This window comes from Oncorhynchus clarkii, chromosome 5, assembly GCF_045791955.1.
Source record: "Oncorhynchus clarkii lewisi isolate Uvic-CL-2024 chromosome 5, UVic_Ocla_1.0, whole genome shotgun sequence".
Classification (NCBI taxonomy): domain Eukaryota; kingdom Metazoa; phylum Chordata; class Actinopteri; order Salmoniformes; family Salmonidae; genus Oncorhynchus; species Oncorhynchus clarkii.
Window position 1 is genome coordinate 65,846,041 of NC_092151.1, and position 23,104 is coordinate 65,869,144.

Consider the following 23,104-nt stretch of genomic DNA (forward strand, 5'->3'; position numbering starts at 1 on the left):
GGCCTATGTCAGTAGGAATATGTGTAGAGAATGAATGAAGATGCTTTGTTCAAGGCTTATGAGTCTTGTCCAGTGGAGGCAACTGAGGGGAGGAAGGCTCAAAATAAGACAGCAAATGGAATGGCATCAAACACATGGAAACCATGTGTTTGATTTATCACTTATTACCACTCCAGCCATTACCACGAGCCTGTCCTCCCCAATTAAGGTGCCATCATTCTCCTGTGGTCTTTTCCATAGAGATCCTATGGTCTTGTCATTGTGTCTTGTAGGCATCTGTGCATAAAATATTGATTATGAACAGCACTCATACAGGTGAACACAGAGTATTGTCCTAATGTGGATTTCAAGAGCCAATAGTAAAGGCATTTGAGCTTATCTCCATAACGCGAAATCTCCAGAATTTTTTCTAGAATGATACACGTCTTTCACCAAAAATAAGTAGGATGGTATTGGCTATTGTATAAAGATTGCTGCGATGTCTAATATAAAAGGGCTGCACTTGCAGGTAGAGGCGCACTGGCCTGCAGGTTGTCATCCTCTGTTCTCTGCGGGGCAGGACCTAAACAGCTGCTCCGCAGTAAAACCAGCCCGGGTATCCCAGCGCGTCTCCAATCCGCTCCAATCCTACAGGCTGTGCTACTTGCTCAGCTCACAACACTCGGATTTTCTCTCTTAACACATCTCCGTTATTTGTAAAGGAGTTCACCTGATCCATGTAATTCACTTTAATCCAAGATTATTGTGAATATTCACAGACAAAAGCAGAGCCTTTATTTTCTACGTTTTATTGGTGGATTTGGATTACACGTGTTACAGTAATTAATTTGATATTTATTTGTGAGCGGTTCTGTCTAGTAGACTCACCACTGCGAGGACAGGCTGATCTTGACAGTCACAGCGTGCACCAGAATCGCACGTCGTCACAGGACTCCGGGGAGAGCTGACAGATTGCTCAGCTGGTGTTTGCAGCTGTATCCTCGGCGCCAAAGCGAGATACACTGCCAAGGAAGGCTTTATCTACCGGTTGGATGCCATACGAGGCTTTGTAGGTCTTCTTTTAATTGCCTCGACTCGTTCTCTTGGATCTACACCTTGCTGTTTGGTTGTCAGTATGGATTTCCTACAGGCTCTTCTATTCTTTTTTCTATCCGCTGTCCCGTTGTCGGCGGACAATGCGAACAGTAAAGCCCGGAGCTGTTTGGATGTCCGACAGTTCTACAGCGGGAAAGGCTTCACCCTCAACGGGGTGCCACAGACAGAGATATCTGGTAAGTAACGGTGCATTTTGTAGCCATACTGTTAGCTTTTTCACGCAACTAGTTCATTAAATAATTGTATACAATTGTATACGTTAAATAATGAGCACAAGACACGATTGAGGGCAATAAGGTAGTGAGCGGTCAGCTAATATAGGCTACTATATCTACCTCTACAAGTACACTCTCCATGTGCAGCTATAGCCCCGAAGTTGCACACTTCAGCTGAAAAGAGCTTCTCAAAGTGCTCTGCTGTCTTCACATAGGATTGGGCCTGGCATCAATATAATACTTTTAGATGTGGTACACAAAAATAATTCAACCAAAAAAAACATCAGCATCATCATCCATTATAATTTTGTAGGCCTACCTGAGAGTGCATCACTTGTTTTCAGTCACGTGGATAAAATAAAGCATGGTATAACCAAGAGGCAAAGTGTGGTAGAACTTACATTCTATTTCAGGCTCAACATTCAGTACAGTATTTTTGAACAATAACCTTTTGTATGGTAATTAGATTTAACTGCCACTCAAATGTCCTGCCTGTTCAGTTTAATAGCTCAGACACACCAGTAGGATTGTCAAACATTTGTCTGCTGACAGTAGGTCCTACTTAGTAACTCTGAACAGTGTCAGCAGTCAATATTTTTTATGTTCACACAGCAAAGACCATGACAGTCTTGGCACTCAGCCTTCTTAAAATACTCCAAACCAGAAGGTGGCAGTAGTGTTGTTTGACAGCGCATGTCCATGTGTGTTGCTGAAGGTCTAGATTCCAAGCTAGCTGTCACGTTCGTTGTATGGAAGAGACCAAGGCGCAGCGTGAGATGAATACATCTTCTTATTTAATGAAACGAAGAACACTCAAACAAACTTACAAAACAACAAAACAAACGTGAAGCTATATATGAAAAGTGCAGACATAGGCAACTAACACATAGACAATCACCCACGAATTACCCAAGGAATATGGCTGCCTAAATATGGTTCCCAATCAGAGACAACGATAAACAGCTGCCTCTAATTGAGAACCAATCTAGGCAACCATATACAAACAAAACACCTAGACTAGTGACAACCCCATTAACATACAAAAACTCTAGACAGGACAAAACACAACAAACCACCCCTTGTCACACCCTGACCTAACCAAAATAATGAAGAAAACAAAGAATACTAAGGTCAGGGCGTGACAGTACCACCCCCCCCCCCCCCCCAAAGGTGTGGACTCTCGGCCGCACACCTAAGCCTATATGGGAGGGTCTGGGTGGGCATAACTCCGAGGTGGTGGTTCTGGTGAGGGACATGGACCAGTTCTGACTCGGCCCACTTACGTAATGTCTCTGGAGCGGGAACCCTCACCACCTACCCCGGACTAGAGGATGCCACTGGACTGATGGTCAAGTCTGGAGTGAGTGGTGCCTCTGGACAGGCGGGAGACTCTGGCGGCGCCGGACAGGCGGGAGACTCTGGTGGCGCCGGACAGGCGGGAGACTCTGGACAGGCGCCGGACAGGCGGGAGACTCTGGACAGGCGCCGGACAGGCGGGAGACTCTGGACAGGCGCCGGACAGGCGGGAGACTCTGGACAGGCGCCGGACAGGCGGGAGACTCTGGACAGGTGCTTGACAGGCGGGAGACTTTGGACAGGCGGGAGACTCTGGACAGGCGGGAGACTCTGGACAGGCGGGAGACTCTGGACAGGCGGGAGACTCTGGCGGCGCCGGACAGGCGGGAGACTCTGGCGTGTCCAACTCATCCCAAACCATCTCAATAGGGTTGGGTGATTGATGAGGCCAGGTCATCTGATGCAGCACTCCATCACTCTCCTTCTTGCTCAAATAGCCTTTACACTGCCTGGAGGTGTGTTTTGGGTCATTGTCCTGTTGGAAAACAAATGATAGTCCCACTAAGCGCAAACCAGATGGGGTGGTGTATCGCTTGCAGAATGCTGTGGTAGCCATGCTGGTTAAGTGTGCCTTGAATTCTAAATCACTGACAGTGTCACCAGCAAAGCATCTCCACACCATCACAACTCCTCCTCCATGCTTCATGGTGGGAACCACACATGCGGAGATCATCCGTTCACCTACTCAGCGTCTCGCAAAGACACGGCGGTTGGATCCAAAAATCTCAAAGTTGGACTCATAATTTGATTTGTTTAACACTTTTTTGGTTATTACATGATTCCATGTGTTATTTCATAGTTTTGATGTCTTCACTATTATTATACAATGTAGAAAATAGTAACAAAATAAAGAAAACCCCTTCTTGAATCAGTAGGTTTGTCCAAACTTTTGACTGTACCTTAAGGGTGCCTTAAGGGGTGCCATATATGAAGTAGAATCCTTTTTGTCTCTATCCAGATTTTGTTCTCTAAGAGTGAAGAAAGTCCTTGATGATACTAGCCAGATGACCCCAGCTAGATAACTACCTAGCAAGATTACAAATAAACAATTTAATTCACTCTCCATAAACCCACACTGCCAGTGCCAGCCCATAGCCAAATGTTTAGCTAGCTAACGTTAGCATATTCACTAGCTAGCACAACATAGCTAGCTAAGCACTGCACTAACTCAGCAGCTAACATATTTTATTTTTTAATTTGAACTTTATTTAACTAGAAAGGTCAGTTAAGAAAAAATTCTTATTTTCAATGACGGCCTAGGAACAGTGGGTTAACTGCCTGTTCAGGGGCAGAACGACAGATTTGTACCTTGTCAGCTCGGGGATTCAAACTTGCAACCTTTCGGTTACTAGTCCAACGCTCTAACTACTAGGCTACCCTGCCGCCCATAGGCAGATGTTTAATTGGAACTAGGGGTGCGTTCGTAAATTCAATCTGGAGTGCCAGAGTGCGCTCAGTGTGCCCTCTGGGTGTTCTTAAATTCAGAGCGTTGTCAAATTGTCCATTCGTAAATTCAGAGCGTTTCTCTCTCGAAGCGCTCAGAGCGCACACTGGACACTCTGGCCAGAATAAGGGTTGATCCGAGTGTTCTGGCTTCACAACGGCAGTTGTGCTAACTGGCGAACGTTGGCTAGCTTACTAGCTACTTCCAGACACAAATGTGAGAACACCTCACTCTGACCATTTTACTCGCTCTAGCAGAGCTGGTTAGGCTGTTTTTTTTTGTTATCCAGAGCATTGGTGACTTGCTGTTGGCAACAATTAAATTTAGATAAAAATTCATTTGCAGACATTTACTGACACCGGCCATATTCAACGGGTGTTGAGTGTTCGTAAATTTGTCAGTTATTCTGAGCTCTGCCACACTCAGACGAGAGTGCTCTGAAATCGGAGTAGATAGCCAGAGTGAATTTACGAACATACTAGCTACAGTGGTTAGCTAGTTTGGAGGAAGTATTTAGTGTTGTGTGCATTGCGTCTGTGCACTAGCTAACTACCATCCAATAAACCACATTCCATATGAGGGGTGTCAGGTAGCCTAGTGGTTAGAGCGTTGGGCCAATAACCAAAAGGTTGCTGGATGGAATCCCCGAGCTGTCAAGGTAAAAATCTGTCGTTCTGCCCCTGAACAAGGCAGTTAACCCACTGTTCCCCGGTAGGCCGTCATTGTAAATAAGAATTTGTTCTTAACTGACTTGCCTAGTTAAATAAAATATGAATCGGGACTGGCTCACCTGTGGATGTATGTAGAAAATACCCATTTTTTTTTTCTTCTTTTGGTTGGCTCCTCACGTGGGGTTTCGTGCTCTCTGATTGGCTCAAAGTCAAGTTGTCAGCCACTGACAAGCATTGTGATTCTACTAGTAGAAACGATAGGCTCGTCGCTACCGGGTCGGCATGCAGCAGGTACAGCTTTTGTTCTAACAAAAGAAAGAACGGCTTCCCACTGTGATAAGTACCTTTCGGCAGTCTATCGGCTGAGATTCAATGTGTTTCATGTTTAACCTTTGGACTTCTCTCCCTAATGCTACTCTCCATTAGACAAGGCCTCCCTCTAAACTGCCTTATCTGAACGTTAGTCCATCAGCAAAAATGGTGTCATCACATAATCATATTGACTGTGTTCTGGTGTGATGTCATGGCTTGATGAGCATAACCAAACTTTCCTTTAAAATATATAGTGATTTATATGGATAACTGAGAAATACAGACACACACGCATACACACACAGTAATATTCAAAATTACTGTGAGTAGACAGTTAATATTCCAGGACGAATGATCAAAACAGCCATGCAGATGAAGAGGCATTAACAGAACAGTGTAGGAGGTGGGCTGCCAATCTTCACATCCAGCATCACGCAAAGCAACATGTTTTATCACAGTAATTAGTAGGCAATGTCAGCCTCTGAAGCAGTCACCCTTTATATTAGACGCTTTGTTGTGCCATCCTCCATAACTAATAACTCATACACGCACATGCATAACCACGCACGTACACATACATGTAGCAGAGTTGCAATAGGTTTCTGAGTCTCCTGTTGGCTGTGTATTATGTACACAGAGCTAAGAGGGTAGTAGAGGGGAAATTGCCAATGGGCTCTGCAGGGAATTTGAAGGTCACTTCATTCAGTCTCAATGACATTTTGAAAGCAAGGGGAAAACATTGAATATGCCCAGTGTGAATCATTCAGGGTCTGTCATCTTTTATTTATCTGCAAAACAAAGTAGCGACCGCAGCTCAGGAATGGATATAGATTGTCGTTTTTCATGACGTCCAGGAGATGTGATTCGTTATATCTGCCATTAAATGCTCCCATTCTCCCTTTAACACCACATCAGCATCATGCCCTGGGGCTTCAATATCATTCAGTTGAGGCCCAGATTGAAACATGAAATCGTTTTACACCTTCCCTGTATGTGACAGTGGGCTAGACAAAAAGCAAATATGTTCTGTAGATACTGATCTATGTTTTGAACAATGTAAATTAAGTTTGCTGTGTGTACTTTTGCCTTATCTATGTATTTAGTCTTACTAACATCTGAGATGATTGTAGCAACACCCCATAAACAGACAATAATCCCTCATTGTTCACTGTTGCCCTTAAAAAAGAAAGGTTCTTATTTCCTCCATTCAGGTGGAAGCTATATGAGTGTGTGTGTAGGGCTGGCACAATTACCGTGTAACCGACGGTTATGGATAAAGACCATCATAACAAAAACAAAAAATTGTGGAACCAACAGCTAACTGAAGACAGGACAGCCGGGCATTTGTGTGGTTGGGACTGTTTCGACCTTAACATGACTCTTAAAACAACTTGATGAAACTTTAGCCCTGTTTCCATTGGCACTTCGAAGTCAACACAGGTTAGGCTGGCTCAAATTGAGTTTCCACTGCCTCCAGAAATTAGACACGTCATGTTGCTAGGTGGCCAATATGTGACTGCAACTGGCTTTGCTAATGTTGCTAACTAGCAAGATATTGAATAATGTATTTCATCCTCACCACACTGTAACTAACGTTACCCATACTCCTGTAAGTTCCAGCCAGACTCAGAGCCATATATGTAGCTTGCTGACGTTGGCTAGCCAGCTAAAGGGTTAGCATAACAGACTAGCTAGCTGAATCCCTACCTCGCTTGCTACAGTAGCTATCTAGCTAACCAAGCAAACCAGACGACAGGTTGAATATTATGTAGCTAGCTAGCTTTAAATACTACCTGGCCAGCTAAAATTCCCGCTAGCTAGCTTGTTTCATCTCCGATTTGCTAGCTAAATTAGGTAGTTAGCATTTGAGGGCTGACTGTTTTCATAAAAGTTGATTATGTAGTGCAAATATTTATGAAGGATTCAGCTATAGTGGTAATTCGTGTCATGTCGGACTATGCACGCTAACAGCAACAAGCCCAGATAAACGTTTTATTTATAACAAATATTATTTAAAAATGAGCTAATCGTTGTCTGCAGTGATATAGTAATGGCGTCACCAGATCGAATTGTAATCGAGCTGGCACCTGCTGTTTTAACACGGAACCCATACCGGCTGCGCGTGTGCGCGATCGTGCATACATTTATTTTGTCCCCCTACACCAAATGCGATCACGACACGCAGGTTAAAATATCAAAACAAACTCTGAACCAGTGACATTAATTTGGGAACAGGTCGAAAAGCATTAAACATGTATGGCAATTTAGCTAGTTAGCTTGCACTTGCTAGCTAACGTTAATTTGTCCTATTTAAAACGGCCAACCGAATCGTTTCTAGTCATCTCTCCTCCTTCCAGGCTTTTTAATCGTTTAACTTATATGGTGATCGCATCTAAACTTTCATCTAAACTTTCATTGTATTACCACGACTACTGGCAAAACAGTTCGTCTTTCAGTCACCCACATGGGTATAACCAATGAGGAGATGGCACGTGGGTACCAGCTTCTATAAACCAATGAGGAGATGGGAGAGGCAGGACTTTCAGCGCGATCTGCGTCAGAAATAGGGATGAGTTCTATTTTAGCCCTAGGCGTCGCAGACGCTCGTTGGCGCGCGCGAGGAGTGTGGGTGCAATAATTGAATAACATGGATTTCAAAATGTATTTTGCGACGCTCGCGCACGCGACGTGTCCGGTCTGGTCAGCATGTGACTGGGCTGCGCTGGCCTAGGTTTCCCTCAACCTAGCTCGAATTTGGTCCTAATGTTAAGTGGCTTTTGTTGCTCATTGCTGAAACAAGCAAACCAGTCTTTGGTTGCCTAGGCAACACCCCCCACCATGGAGAAGCAGCACACATAGAAATATAATTATTAGAACGGGTATGGAGCCTCTAACTCAGGCAATTTCACTGGTATACTTATGGGTACACTCACAATGGCTGCCTGGTATTGTGATATAATAATTTCCATATTAATGTAGAATGTTCATTCAAATGATGTTAACTGATGTGGCTCATGCAATGGCATATCTTTTTTTGTAATGTCAGTTGAGTTGATTCAATAAATCCCAGCACATACAGTATTTTAGTGTCCATGCTATCAGGGATCCTTGGGACATCCGTACCCCATTTAAGTTGTCATTTTAAATGGTTACGGTAAGGGTTATTGTTAGGGTAAGGTTAGGGTTTAGGGTACTGACCCATATTTTAGCACATATTTTACTTGCTGATTGGCTCCTATGGGTACACTCGCAATGGCCACCAGATCACCCATTATGCCATCATTGACTTGAATGGGGATGCCCGTCTTATTCATTATTTCAATTCCAGCACATGCAGGAGAGGAGGAAATGTGAGTAAAAAAACAACATATATATTTATATATATATATATATATATATATATATATACTACTAATTTGAACAGTCATTACGGTCACTTGGCTGGCAAATTACCGTCATCCAAAATTCTATGACCATCACAGCCCAAGTGCTTGTGTGAGTTTAAAGCAGAACTGAACTTGAACTTGAGAACTAACTTCTCTCGTTGAAAACGACATATGTGACATCAGTATTAATCAGAAACATTTATTCCAGTGCCAGAATTGACTAAGAAATGTAAGTAGGTTCATTTGGATCATAATGCAAAAAAAACAGAGGTTTGTGAGATTTGTGTACAAGAGTCCATCATGACTTACTTGAGGTTTGGGTTTTGATTTAGACAGTGCCCACTTGCCCACCAACAGGGTATAAACAGAGATTGCGGTCCAGTAGCTGAGCAGATCAGACTTTGTTTACATAAGACAACACGTTGCGCATTTTTAAACTTGAGAAATACTGGACCAAACACCTTAGCTATATGTACAATTGTGTGACTGAAACCTCATCTGCAAAAACAAAAAAATGAATTACAGATTTCTTGAGTTATCTCAAATCAAAGTATATTAGGCACTTACACAGTTTAGCATATGTTATAGCTGGTGCAGCGAAATGCCTGTGTTACTAGCTCCTAACAGTGCAGCAAAGATGTCAAACAAGTACACAAATAATAATCAAAAACTAGAAACAAAAAATCACAAATGTCAGAAAGAATCCAGTTAAAAACCCCAATAACACTTTATCAGTAATCCAAATGCAATGTATGTATATCTTAGAATAATTCTGACTATTTTGAGGAAGTAATACTGACCTGTTCCTATGGCGTCTCATGGGGGACAAATATCAGTAACTGTCACATCGAACCACACTCCCAAGACTGAAATCAAATGTTTATTAATAAGCAACAGAGAAACACATGCGGAATTGGTGCTTTCAGTCGCTCTTTAACGCGTACTGAATGGTAACACCTCTTCCAGGGAGGACATTTTATTCATGAACATGGGTTCCCTGTCTCATTTACTGTGGATGCACTCATATGACAGAAGCAGGTTAATGACTCCATGACCTGATTTTTTTCCCATGCTTCACCTGCGTCGGGGCATATTGTATGTTGTGCTACTGATGTGAAAACGAACTCATAAAACATGAATAACACAAGATAAGCTACATAAAATATAGAAGTGTTCCAGCTTGGGCCTTCAGACTGCTGCCTTCCTTCCTGAGACCATGATGAATCATCAGACAACCGTTGAAGTCAGACTCCAGATACATACCTGATATTATAATGAAAAGGTCGGACAGTCCCACGTTTTTAAATGTTTCTTTACATTGTTTACTTTCATCGACTTCAGTTTCATTCACTGAGGAAGACATTTGAAAGCTGTTACAGTACAACTGTGTTAATCAAGCTACTATGAGTTTCCTCTTCCCCAACTGCTACACCAACCTGATCAGCCTTGTAGCCAGGCCTGACTCCCAGCAGCTTTTTTTTCCTGAGGAAATCAATAGACTTAATCACTGGTGTGATAAAGAGAGGCGGTTCTCAGGCCCCTGAGCTCCGACCAGGAACCATGAAAGCTGCTTTTCACATAGAAATAGATGGGTTGGCTGACATCACGAAAATGATGCACTCGCATCGATGGGGCCCAAAGCCGTGCTTTGTTATGATTCTGGACAGTCAGATGGATAGCAACAATGACAAGAAGATTCCATGTGGGGAATCGTAGGTGGTTTCAGCAAGTTTATCTTCTTCTTGATACCGTGTCTTGTTTTGACTAATTTAATGTCAATGCTAATATGGCAAAACATTCACTAGCTAGCTATTTGAGAACCAACAAGTGGGGTGGCAGGTAGCATAGCGGTTAAGAGCATTGGACCAGTAACCGAAAGGTCGATGTGACCTTGAGCAAGGCACTTAATCCTGAATTGTTTCTGGATAAGAGTGTTTGCTAATGGTATACAAGTGCTCATTGTGAAAATCAATTTATGTTTTCAATAAATATTTGGAGATTAAATATATTTTACATGTTGCCAACAATCTAAGCAAACCTGTCTGTTTTGCCACATAGTTGCACACTTGTCAGTTTTGTTGCTAAACAACTGCTTTTCACTGCTACTGAGAAGAACTACTGGCCATAAACACATAAACATCTAATACCTGTGGTTCACTTTAGTTGGTCCTCAACTCCTATGGTATGTAATATATACTGAGCATTAAATAAACAGAGCGAGGGTGTTGTGTTGTCAGTGCTCATGAGGTGGTGCTGGCTTCAGGCCTGGTTGTGTTTGTGCTTCTTGGTTCAGTTGAAGTTAGGCAGATACTCTTGTTTGGCTGTGCTCTTTCGGCAGCATATCAGTATTCGCAGTCAATTGCTGCACTGAAATTTAGCAAATTTCCAAGTTTTTGAATAATTTACAGGGAAACGTGGTCACAGTCCTGTCGTTTGGGCTCTGTTAATATTAATTGAGTTTCCTTCCTCACCAAATTTGCGGGCAGATTAGTTTAGCATTGAAAGTGAAGCCTGGGAGGGGAAGTGAATTGAAGGGGAAGGAAGTGACAGGGATCGACAATCTTACTCTGTCAGTGCCAAGATGGCACCCCTTACTCATCGTAATGCTCTTACAGCCGTTGCCTGCCTTCACATCCACTGTGAGAAACATGAGAGAGCAGAACACCTTGTGCTGAATGTTAATGGCTTTCGTTTGGCCAATTATTGCCCTAAATGAACCATTCTCCTCCAACATCCGTGGTGTCTCCTGAGTTCCTGCTGCTTCACACTCTTACTCCAAACAGAGCTATGGAAACTAATAAATAGTAATGTCTCCAATTATTGACTTAGTTTTTGTCTCCTCTTTACTCTCTTGCACACTCTCCCTTAAAAAAAACACATAAAAAAATCACGAAAAAACCCAATGAAGAAACATGGTTTTTCGGCACAGGTGTCTTCTTTTTTGTAAGTAGATTAGTTTAAGACTACCAAGAAACACGGTGTAAACCTGATTTAGCCCACTGCAGTAAAAGGTTAATGTCAACTAGGGCTGTCAAACGAGTTTATCGTAGGATTTGTTGTAATTAATCATGATTAATCGCAAATTCATAATTTGCTCAAATTATGCTGTAATTTACTATATTTTTTTTACAAAAAGCATTACAAGAAATTTGCAAACTAACGGTCAGACAAATCAGGTAAATTGATAAACACATTTTCTTTAACTTCAAAGTCAACTTGTTTTGTCAATCTGAAACAACATGGTTGTTTTTAGCTGTATAGATGATGTCATTTGGATGTTTCAGTGTATTTTGAACACTTTCAGACAATGCGCCCCCAAACATTATTGCACTAAAATTACAAAGTTTACTTGAGTTAACTGAAACTCTTACAGTGCTAATTTTAACATGTTAAAAAGGATAAATAAGGAGACACAGAGCTCTAGCTTCTCTATTTGTGCTGGGCTTCTTCCAATGGTCACTGACCAACATATGCAGAGGAGAGGCGTGCGCCTGCAGCAGTAACACTCCGAATGGATGGCTCAGAAATAAGAAATCATTATTTGTAACACTAGGGTAGGCTTAGTTACCCTTTTACAGATCGGCATTATTTAATTTGCAATTCCATATTTGGAAACATTGCTACTGAAACATTTTAACACCACCTTTTCACATGCAATGAGAATGACACTATTTCACCACCACATGTGAACTTGCAATTCCACATGTAAATGTGAGATTTTCACATGAGAAATGAGAAAGCTTTTTTACATGTGAAACACCAAATGTCACTTTTGCAACTGCAATTCACATGAGGTGAAAACAACATGTTTTTCATCTCAAATGTGAAAACGTGGTGTTAACACGTGAACTCTAAATGTAATACATGTGAAAATATGGTTTCACGTGAAATTTAAGATCAACGTGAAAAATGTAAGCTCTCCTCTCTAGAGCATTGGTATTTTCCCTTGGTCTACAGTTATTCCTCTCTCCCTGTATGTCTGTATCCTGAGAAAGTGAGTGGCCTTTAGCGTTTCTGATATTGTCATTGAGGGTTTAAATATAGGGCCTAAGTCTAGGCTTTTACCACTGTAACGTTCTATTGAACTGACTCAAACTGGAGCGCTCCCCACCTTCACATTGAGATAGGATTTATTCTGAACAAAATACTGTAACAAAACCTGATTCACGATACTATAAGGAAATCAATCTGAAAGAGCATTGTATTGATTACAGCTAGATGATTACAGCTAGATACTTTCATTGATACATTCCTAGCATAGAGGTGTGTAGTCCTAGAGCAGCGTCTGTGTACAATTTAAGCACACATACAGTAAGTAGTGTTTACTTTTTTTCCTATTGTAGCTGCTTTGTATGGTGGAGGATCTTCCATTTGTCAGGGAGGACATTGATGCTGTCCAAAGTCTCTAGCAGAAGAACACCCATCAGCGATCAGCTGCTCACTCAACCGTTCAAACAGTGCAGCAGCGCATAGAAAACCTTATCACAACATTGTTTCTCGCTGCAGGGCTACTCAGGTGGCTTTTTAAAATAAATGTTTATCTGTGCCGTGCAGGTGAATTATAATCTGAGCTCACCTGCCACAATGAGAGACCTCAGGGTGATTCCTCATGAAACTAGAACAAAACAAGGCAATGGAACAGTCATTTTGAGGAAGGATTGTTGACATACAGTACCAGTCAAAAAATTGGACACCTACTCATTCAAGGGTTTTTCTTTATTTTCACTTTTTTGGTTACTACGTGATTCCATATGTGTTATTTCATAGTTTTGATGTCTTCACTATCATTCTACAATGTAGAAAATAGTACAAATAAAGAAAAACCCTGGAATGAGTAGAAAATGAGTAAAAACCCTGGAATGAAGAATGATGTGTTCAAACTTTTGACTGGTAATGCATATTTGACAATTTTATCTGAAAGCATAATTGAGAAATAATTAATTGAAGTTTAAAACATTTACCAAATATTTTATTTTATTTTCAATATTCATATTCATGAATTAATGTAAGAAAATTGTTATTGAAATCAGTATTTTGAAATTACTAGTTAGTGACCTTAATTCATCAATCAAGAATAAGGGTGGAGTGAAAACCCGCAGACACTCGGCCCTCCATGGAATGAGTTTGACACGTGACATAGACTGACCAGGTGAATCAAGGGGAAAGCTGTGATCCCTTATTGAGGTCACCTGTTAAATCCACTTCAATCGTGTAGATGAAGGGGAGGAGACAGGTTAAATAAGGATTTTTAAGCCTTGAGACAATTGAGACATGGATTGTGTATGTGTGCCATTCAGAGGGTGAATCGGCAAACAAAAGATTTAAGTGTCTTTGAACAGGGTATTGACGCACCAGTTTGAGTGTGTCAAGAACTGCAACGCTGCTGTGTATTTCACAGCAGTTTACCGTGTGTATCAAGAATGGTCCATCACCCAAAGGACACCCAGCCAACTTGACACAACTGTGGGAAGCATTGGAGTCAACATGGGCCAGCATCCCTGTGAAAAGTTTTTGACACCTTGTAGAGTCCCTGCCCCAACAAATTGAGGCTGTTCTGACTGCAAAAAAATATTTATGTTCCTAATGTTTTGTACACTCAGTGTATATCAGCAATCTTTCCTCCAAAGGACCCTTCTATAGATATATATTTTTTAATAAAATCTCCCAAATCATGGTCTTGTTTTGTTCTAGTTTCGTGTAGAATCACCCCTCTGTTTATCAGTACAGCCAAAGTTTTCCCTCACTACATGTGCTATGTATTCCACTTGGGCTGTGCAGTTTTTGAATTAGTATGCTTGTTATGGGTGTATTATTGTTTAGTTTGTCTTTTGGTTTTGTGTCCTTCTCTTGGTTCTGGTGCCAAAGTTGTTTTATAGATTGTACTTTGTGGGTGAAGTATTCTGTTTGTGTGTGTGTGTTTGGGACTGGGAGTGGCTGTGTTGTGCTTTTGAGGTGTGTGTGTGTGTGTGTGTGTGTGAGTGTGTATTTGGTAGGGTCTTAGGGCAGGCTTGTTAAAAGCCTTTGGCTGTAAATTTTTCATGATGTTTGAAGTCTTCCTCCGGTGGGAGGAGACGCTCCTATGTATTTTAAAGGTAGCAGGACGGACGGCACTCTCCATCTCTCCTTGACAGCCTTTGCAGCTTGCACTCTCTCTTTTTCATCCCTCCCTCCATATTCCTCTTCTTCTTGGATCCCATCCCTGTCTCCTCCTCTCTTCCCTTGTCTTGGTTGCCAGTAGTGCTTCTTCTTGCCCCTCTCTCTCTTTGTTCCTCCTATTCTCGCCCTCTCGTTATCTTGTTTCCCTTCCTCTCCAACTCCTTTGTTCCTCCTCTAATCTCTCTTCCCAGTTTTCATGCTCCCTCTTGCTCCTGTGTTCCATTTTACATCTGTAATGTTGGATGCTATTATTAGTCTGTGTTTCTTCCTCCTTTCTTCCTCAGTTCATCTGCTGATGTTTGATGTGGGCCTCTTGATTGGTGCTAGTCTGTAAAGTTAATGAAGCCACATGATCTGTGATTCATGCTAGGGATTCAATAAAGTACACATGCTTTCCTTTGCGGTTGTATTGAAGAGGCAGCGAGTGGCTGGCAAATGTTGAACGAGCGAATGGTCTATAAAAGTATGTAATAAAGAATTTCATACAGCTCCCATGCTTTCCGCTGTGCAGCTCAGAAATCACGTATTTAGAAATATAAGATCTATATATCTTTCAATATAATTTATGGATCATAACAGTTAAAGCTGCAAAAACTGAAATTCTGCAAACTATTATAGTTTTTGCAACCAGGAAATGGCAGAGCGATTTCTGCATATTGCACCTTTAATACAGTAGGACGATAATGCCTTTACTGCTCACACTCATCATACATGACAATCTGGAATTATGATGTTTTATGTCTTTGCATAGGTTCACAGTTATCCAAGTTCAATATGCCCTTGAGGTATCAACAGGTAATGTATAGTACAATAGGGTGTAACAGGATGAGCTTCCTTATTCATGTCTACAGGTGCAGACTATAGTCAAAATAGCCTGAGGGAGAGGTTAGCTAAGTAGCGTTGCTCAGTGTAGCATGCAGTGTCCTCACAGAGGCTACAGGATGGCCTTCGTCCTCACCATGAGGTCACGAGCCACAGATGTAATCAGTGAGACTGCTTATCTCAGAGCCTCCTGTTCGTACACCTGATTGGATAAGCACTTTACAGGTTTCAAATTGGAAGAATTAGCTGGTTAGTCCAAACCCTGTCTTCCAATCTTATTGGCTCTTTTAGGTGCACTACACATTATTTGTGTGGGTGGCTCTATATCCCCCTAACACAGACACATACAAACTTCAACAAGATCAACAACATTTACAGTAAACAAACTTCCACATAGTTAGACAAACACACATAATTCATAAGCGTCTGTTGCTATGTTTCCTTGAAAACGAAGCAGTGTTCTAGCTGTGTCTAAACTGGTTAAGGGAAGTCCTCGTTTACATGTCTGGGGTTTGGACTCAAAGATGTATTCTGAGAGAGAGACCTATAATTACCCATGTTTCAGTAAAAAGCTTAGCTATTCCAGAGTTTATATTCAAGTCTGGCTGGTCGGCTAGTTCATGCCACTTCAGTGAGAGCTGTTTTGCTGGGACATGCATGTGCCAGTGTGTGTTATGGGATTTAATACCTCCTACTTTCACTCACTCAACTTCATACCTCTTCTTCTCATGTACACTTCTCCTCTTTCTTCTCCATAACTCACATTTACTCACTGCACACATGCTCAACTGTCTCTCTCTCTCTGTCTCTCTCTCTCTTCATCTAGCGCGCTTTCTTCCTTTCTCTCTCTCACTCTCTCTCAAAAATGTGCCCTCAACCAACCACACTTAGGCCTGCCAAGGGTTTTCCTCTGCCTTATTATGGAGGGATTAGGATGTCTTTAAGACATTAATAATCTCGCCACAATCTCAGAACTGTAATCCAGTGTTTATGAGCATTGAGCATGGCAGTTTAAGACCGTCTCCATGACCTGTGGGATTTAATCCCTCTTTTTCTCTTTGTCGCTTCAGTATCTACAACAGTACAATGCATCAGATCATCTGTGAAATGCACGTCATGAACGTCTTTGTACAGCTGTCATTCCATCCAGATAATATATAGCTTGGATGCTGTGCAGTTGTGATGCCCTCAAATAAGGATCTTGATCTTGTGATCAGAGAAGGAACATCTTCAAAGTCTTTTGGTCTCTCATCCTTCTCCCGCTATTCTGTCAGGGACATGTGGAACTGATAGTTTGCTAACAGTTTTAACATCCACGCATCATTTGTAGGGGATGATCCAAATAAAGTGTTACATTTCTCTCCTATCATTTTGACCCACACAGTTGGTTTTTACCAGTATACTGTAGCTGGCCATCTGTATTCAGCTCTGGTGTAGTGGGTCATTATCTCTTTTACCCAAGTTAACTGTCAACTGTTTCATAGCATGAAGTCGCCTCCCCTATAGCATGACATTGGGAAAAACAATATTTTTTATATATTTACAGTGCCTTGGGAAAGTATTCAGACCCCTTGACTTTTTCCACATTTTGGTGGGTTACAGCCTTATTCTAAAATTGATTAAATCGTTTCCCCCCCCCTCACCAATCTACACACAATACCCCATAATGAGAAAGCAAAAACAGGATGTTAGAATTTTTTACTAATTTATTACAAATTCAAAACGAAATACTTATTTACATAAGTATTCAGACCCTTTACTCAGTACTTTGTTGAAGCACCTTTGGCAGTGATTACAGCCTCGAGTCTTTTTGGGTGTGACGCTACAAGCTTGGCACACCTGTATTTGGGGAGTTTCTCCCATTCTTCTCTGCAGATCCTCTCAAGCTCTGTCACGTTGGATGGGGAGCGTTGCTTCACAGCTATTTTCAGGTCTCTCCAGAGATGTTCGATCGGGTTCAAGTCCGGGCTCTGGCTGGGCCACTAGAATATTCAGTGACTTGTCCCTAAGTCACTCCTGCATTGTATTGGCTGTGTGCTTAGGGTCGTTGTCCTGTTGAAAGGTGAACATTTGCCCTAGTCTGAGGTCCTGAGTGCTCTAGAGCAAGTTTTCATCAAGGATCTCTGTACTTTGCTCTGTTCATCTTTTCCTCGATCCTGACTAGTCTCCCAGTCCCTGCCACTGAAAAACATCCCCACAGCATTATGCTGCCACCACCATGCTTCACCGTAGGGATGGTGCCAAGTTTCTTCCAGACCTGACGCTTTGCATTCAAAAGAGTTCAATCTTGGTTTCATCAGACCAGAGAATCTTGTTTTTCTTGGTCTGAGAGAGTCTTTAGGTGCTTTTTTGGCAAACTCCAAGCGGGCTGTCATGTGCCTTTTACTGAGGAGTAGCTTCCGTCTGGCCACTCTACCATAAAGGCCTGATTGGTGAAGTGCTGCAGAGATGGTTGTCCTTCTGGAAGGTTCTTCCATCTCCACAGAAGAACTCTGGAGCTTTTTCAGATTGACTATTGGGTTCTTGGTCACCTCTCTAACCAAGGCCCTTCTCCCCCGATCGCTCAGTTTGGCCGGGCAGCCAGCTATCTAGGAAGGATCTTGGTGGTTACAAACTTAGTAATGGAGGCCACTGTGTTCTTGGGAACCTTCAACGCTGCATAACTGTTTTGGTACACCTCCCAAGAATTGTGCCTCGACACAATCCTGTCTCGGAGCTCTACGGACAATTCCTTCAACCTCATGGCTTGTTTTTTTTTCTGACATGCACTGTCAACTGTGGGACCTTATATAGACAGGTGTGTGCCTTTCCAAATCATGTCCAATCAATTGAATTTACCACAGGTGGACTGAATTTACCACAAGTCAAGTGTTCTGAATACTTTCTGAAGATAATGCATATCTAATGCCTGGGCAAACACATTCTGCTTTCTGGTAAACATTCTTACCACCAGTATGTAACTGCTCATTGAGAAACCAACAGCAGTAATTGACTGAATACAACACCCTGAAGTAGAATGATATAAAGATGCTTCTTAGAAGACACCCATAACCACACAGCATGACACAAGTTGCTTATATTTACAGCCTCAGAGGGTTGAGGAATAAAATACTAGTTTGCTTAAGAAATGGCTTTAAGGGCTTGGTACAATTACATAGAATTACATTATTATACCCTCAACTTGCTGTGTACGCAAACACGTACACACACACATATAAACGCACACACACACATATAAACGCACACACACACACACACACACACACACACACACACACACACACACACACACACACACACACACACACACACACACACACACAGTGTGCAGACAGGCCAGGGTTGATGCCGAGCAGTGATGTATTTTTGGACTTATAAACTTATAATCCCAGGAATGTTTCACCCAAAGTGTTGTTTTTCCCTCTTTGCAATGTCTCCTATTAAGTTTTTTGTGCATATCTATATTACACTTAAAGGGAAAATCCACTCAAAAACTATATTTTGGTATTTTTTTCATTAGTCCACTGTTGGTACCGTCCCAAATAGTTGTCAAGATATTGGACTCTCAAGAAGCAAAGTTTCGCCGGTCACGTCATCATTCTAATGACACTGAATATTAATTTAATTTGAATCTTTAACCCAAATACAATGGACCTTCACAGTTCCGTTGAACCATTTATACGAGCCCTTAGTTTTCTCTGTTTCTTCTCATTTATTGAAGTCAGAGAGACTATTTCGGGATGCTTGAAAAGACATGATAGAAAACCACAGGGCTCTCAGGAGTCCTTACTTAATGTGAAGTGATGTAGAGGGGGAAACCACTCCCGTCTGCAACCACTGATTCTCCAGCCCTAATAGGATCATGAGGCCTCATTAGACACCTCCATTACAGGTTTATCGTTCTTTCCTCCCTCTTTCCTCCTCCTAAGGTAATAAAAATATATTCGGAGGCTGGCCATGTGCATACTTAATCAGATACAGGTGCTTTTTTTAAAGAACAGGGTAGAGTCAGACCTCAGAGAGTGTTCCATAGCTCTGGAAACTCACATACACATACACAGTCCCTCCACCCCTCATTATGCCGTCTGTAACAAGCATGATATAAAAAACCTGCACTTGACCAACATGTTCATTTAAAAAGGAAGGGAGGGAATACAAAACTACTAAAGAAATACATTAAATTGCACTTATTGGCATTTTATAGAGCGCACCAGACCTGCTTTGATGTCATCTCTTGTGGCACACAAAGAGGCGAGCCACAGGGCGGCCGTCAATCCCGTTTATTGTGCGAGTGCGACGGCTTTATGAGCCCACAGGTCAAAGGGCACCAGCTCTTAAAATGAAGGTGAGATGCTGCAGACTCAAAATACTTCCTGTGGCTTACTTTCAACTCCAGCAGACTCTGCAGGGGGCAACCAACCTGGAGGCATTAGGCGGATGTCACGACTGGCAAATAGGGAGAAGAGGTGGAGTGATGGAGGGAAGGAGGTGATAATGAACAAGGGCAGAAATAAAGGAAAGGTTAGAGGGGATGTGGAGGTTGGGAAATTAGGAGAAAAGATGCTGTGAGGAAAGGTGTTCTAAAAGGTGCTCTGAATTGGGAAGGTTGAGACAGTAGAGAGATCAGAATTGACTGAATAGTGAAAGCAAGCCATTACAGTAAATCTCTTGTATTCAATTCAAACATGCTGTAATGCCAATAAGTTCAAGGATTTCTAGCTGCTTTCAACATGAGGAACTTTGACATGTTGCCTTCTTTTACATTGATATTGTAGTGTGTGTGTCTGTCTATTGCATGCACTTGCTCACCCCTCATCTCCTCTGTGTCCATCCGCTGTGGCTCATAAGGCTGATGGGTATTATGTCTGTGTTGTGTTTGTTAAATGCACTGAACCGCTTAATTGAGACCAATTGTTTCTGTAAAGCTCAGATCCACTGTGACTCCAAATCTGAAAACAAGGTCAGACTTAACGAAGGCGCTTATCTCCGTGTGACTCTGACCATGAGACACCCATCTGGAATGATCTGTGTTTCAACACTAATTTTTCAAATGGCCATATGTGGATATAGCCTAGCCTACTTACATCAGGTATTTATCTCATCACTTTGGTCAACTTCAGCCATTGCGGAACGTCCTGCCTTTAACCTGCAGTATTATCACCTTGGTTCTTGCCTTTTGGAGTGCAAATGGCTATTTGTGCCAGTTTAGGCCCGAGTTGATTAACTAAGTTGATAGGATCTACAGTAAGATAGCCTAACTTCATTCTATTGTTTCTATTTAGCTTTATATAGCTTGTTTGGCTGCCATTCAGATGCATCCATTTATCTTTGAAGACTTTGCTGGAGGCTGAACAGAGCTCAAACAAATTTGCAGCCTGACATTTTTTCGGCTCTGCGTCTGAATGCCTCTCTTTCACAAAATGAGATGGGCTAGCACAACGACGTGGTTTTCTCGCCATTACCAAGGGGGATTTGGAACCATGCCCTGTGCTCCTGTTCAGGCTCGAACTGTGTTCATGCTCGCTGTGGTATTTAGTCCGAGCCCCACGGAGGGCTTTTAAGAATACAGGGAGGAATGAGAAGAAGGAATGTTGGTTGGTTAATAGAGGGATCTGTGGCGGGAAAGGATGGGACATGTAGGTTAACAACACTAGATTGTGATATTCATTATGTACATGTTTTATAATTAAAGTGCTTATGTCTGAGAAAATGGCTCAATACTGTTTTAAAAGGTTTCTACTGTCCAGTGTGCTCTGTATTCTCAAGACACAGGTTGGTATTTCTCTCTGAAGTTTTGATAATAGTCCGCTCACAGTAGAACTCTTTTTGGACCCGTTCTGAAATGGACCTGGTGCATTCCCACCCGGACCCGATATGCATAAATAAATAAAAAAATATATAGATACCTGTTCTGAACGGACCCGAGGACAACTAGACCTTTTCCTTATAGACCTGGTTGGATCCAGACACGATCCAATCTGAGTGAGGGAAGTAGTAGAACATAATTTTTTAAAGCTACTAGCAGGGGGAGGGGCCATACTATGAGTGAGTGACACAGGGAGTAGAGAGGAGGGAGGGAGAGACGAGAAACAGTAACACCAACTTAATGCAGCTGGTGGCCACATCATATACTGTTACTTTTAATTTTGACCCCCCCCTTTGTTCAGGGACACATCATTTCTGTTTGTCACATGTCTGTGGAACTTGTTCAGTTCAGGTCTCAGTTGTTGAATCTTGTTATGTTCATACAAATATTTACACATTAAGTTTGCTGAAAATAAACGCAGTTGCCTGTGAGAGGACCTTTCTTTTTTTTTATGAGTTTATATATATACTGTATATACAGTGGGGAGAACAAGTATTTGATACACTGACGATTTTGCAGGTTCTCCTACTTACAAAGCATGTAGAGATCTGTATTTTTTTTTAATCATAGGTACACTTCAACTGTGAGAGACGGAATCTAAAACAAAACTCCAGAAAATCACATTGTATGATTTTTAAGTAATTAATTTGCATTTTATTGCATGACATAAGTATTTGATACATCAGAAAAGCAGAACTTAAAATTTGGTACAGAAACATTTGTTTGCAATTACAGAGATCATACGTTTCCTGTAGTTCTTGACCAGGTTTGCACACACAGCAGCATGGATTTTGGCCCACTCCTCCATACAGACCTTCTCCAGATCCTTCAGGTTTCGGGGCTGTCGCTGGGCAATACGGACATTCAGCTCCCTCCAAAGATATTCTATTGGGTTCAGGTCTGGAGACTGGCTAGGCCACTCCAGGACCTTGAGGTGCTTCTTACGGAGCCACTCCTTAGTTGCCCTGGCTGTGTGTTTCGGGTCGTTGTCGTACTGGAAGACCCAGCCACGACCCATCTTCAATGCTCTTACTGAGGGAAGGAGGTTGTTGGCCAAGATCTCGCGATACATGGCCCCATCCATCCTCCCCTCAATACGGTGCAGTCGTCCTGTCCCCTTTGCAGAAAAACATCCACAAAGAATGATGTTTCCACCTCCATGCTTCACGGTTGGGATGGTGTTCTTGGGGTTGTACTCATCCTTCTTCTTCCTACAAACACGGCGAGTGGAGTTTAGACCAAAAAGCTCTATTTTTGTCTCATCAGACCACATGACCTTCTCCCATTCCTCCTCTGGATCATCCAGATGGTCATTGGCAAACTTCAGACGGGCCTGGACATGCGCTGGCTTGAGCAGGGGGACCTTGCGTGCGCTGCAGGATTTTAATCCATGACGGCGTAGTGTGTTACTAATGGTTTTCTTTGAGACTGTTGTCCCAGCTCTCTTCAGGTCATTGACCAGGTCCTGCCGTGTAGTTCTGGGTTGATCCCTCACCTTCCTCATGATCATTGATGCCCCACGAGGTGAGATCTTGCATGGAGCCCCAGACCGAGGGTGATTGACCGTCATCTTGAACTTCTTCCATTTTCTAATAATTGCGCCAACAGTTGTTGCCTTCTCACCAAGTTGCTTGCCTATTGTCCTGTAGCCCATCCCAGCCTTGTGCAGGTCTACAATTTAACCCTGATGTCCTTACACAGCTCTCTGGTCTTGGCCATTGTGGAGAAGTTAGAGTCTGTTTGATTGAGTGTATGGACAGGTGTCTTTTATACAGGTAACA

At 42.2% G+C, this 23,104-nt stretch overlaps 1 protein-coding gene across 1 annotated transcript in view; it reads left to right on the top strand.

Annotated features, from left to right (window-relative positions):
• Positions 1 to 582: 582 nt before the first annotated feature.
• The window catches only part of LOC139409249 (glypican-1-like), a 56,952-nt gene continuing 34,430 nt past the window's right edge, over positions 583 to 23,104 (top strand). The window contains exon 1 of the mRNA XM_071154133.1: positions 583 to 1,271. Within this exon, the coding sequence (XP_071010234.1) occupies positions 1,115 to 1,271 (157 nt within the window). The 5' untranslated portion in view covers positions 583 to 1,114. The remainder of the gene's footprint in view (positions 1,272 to 23,104) is intronic.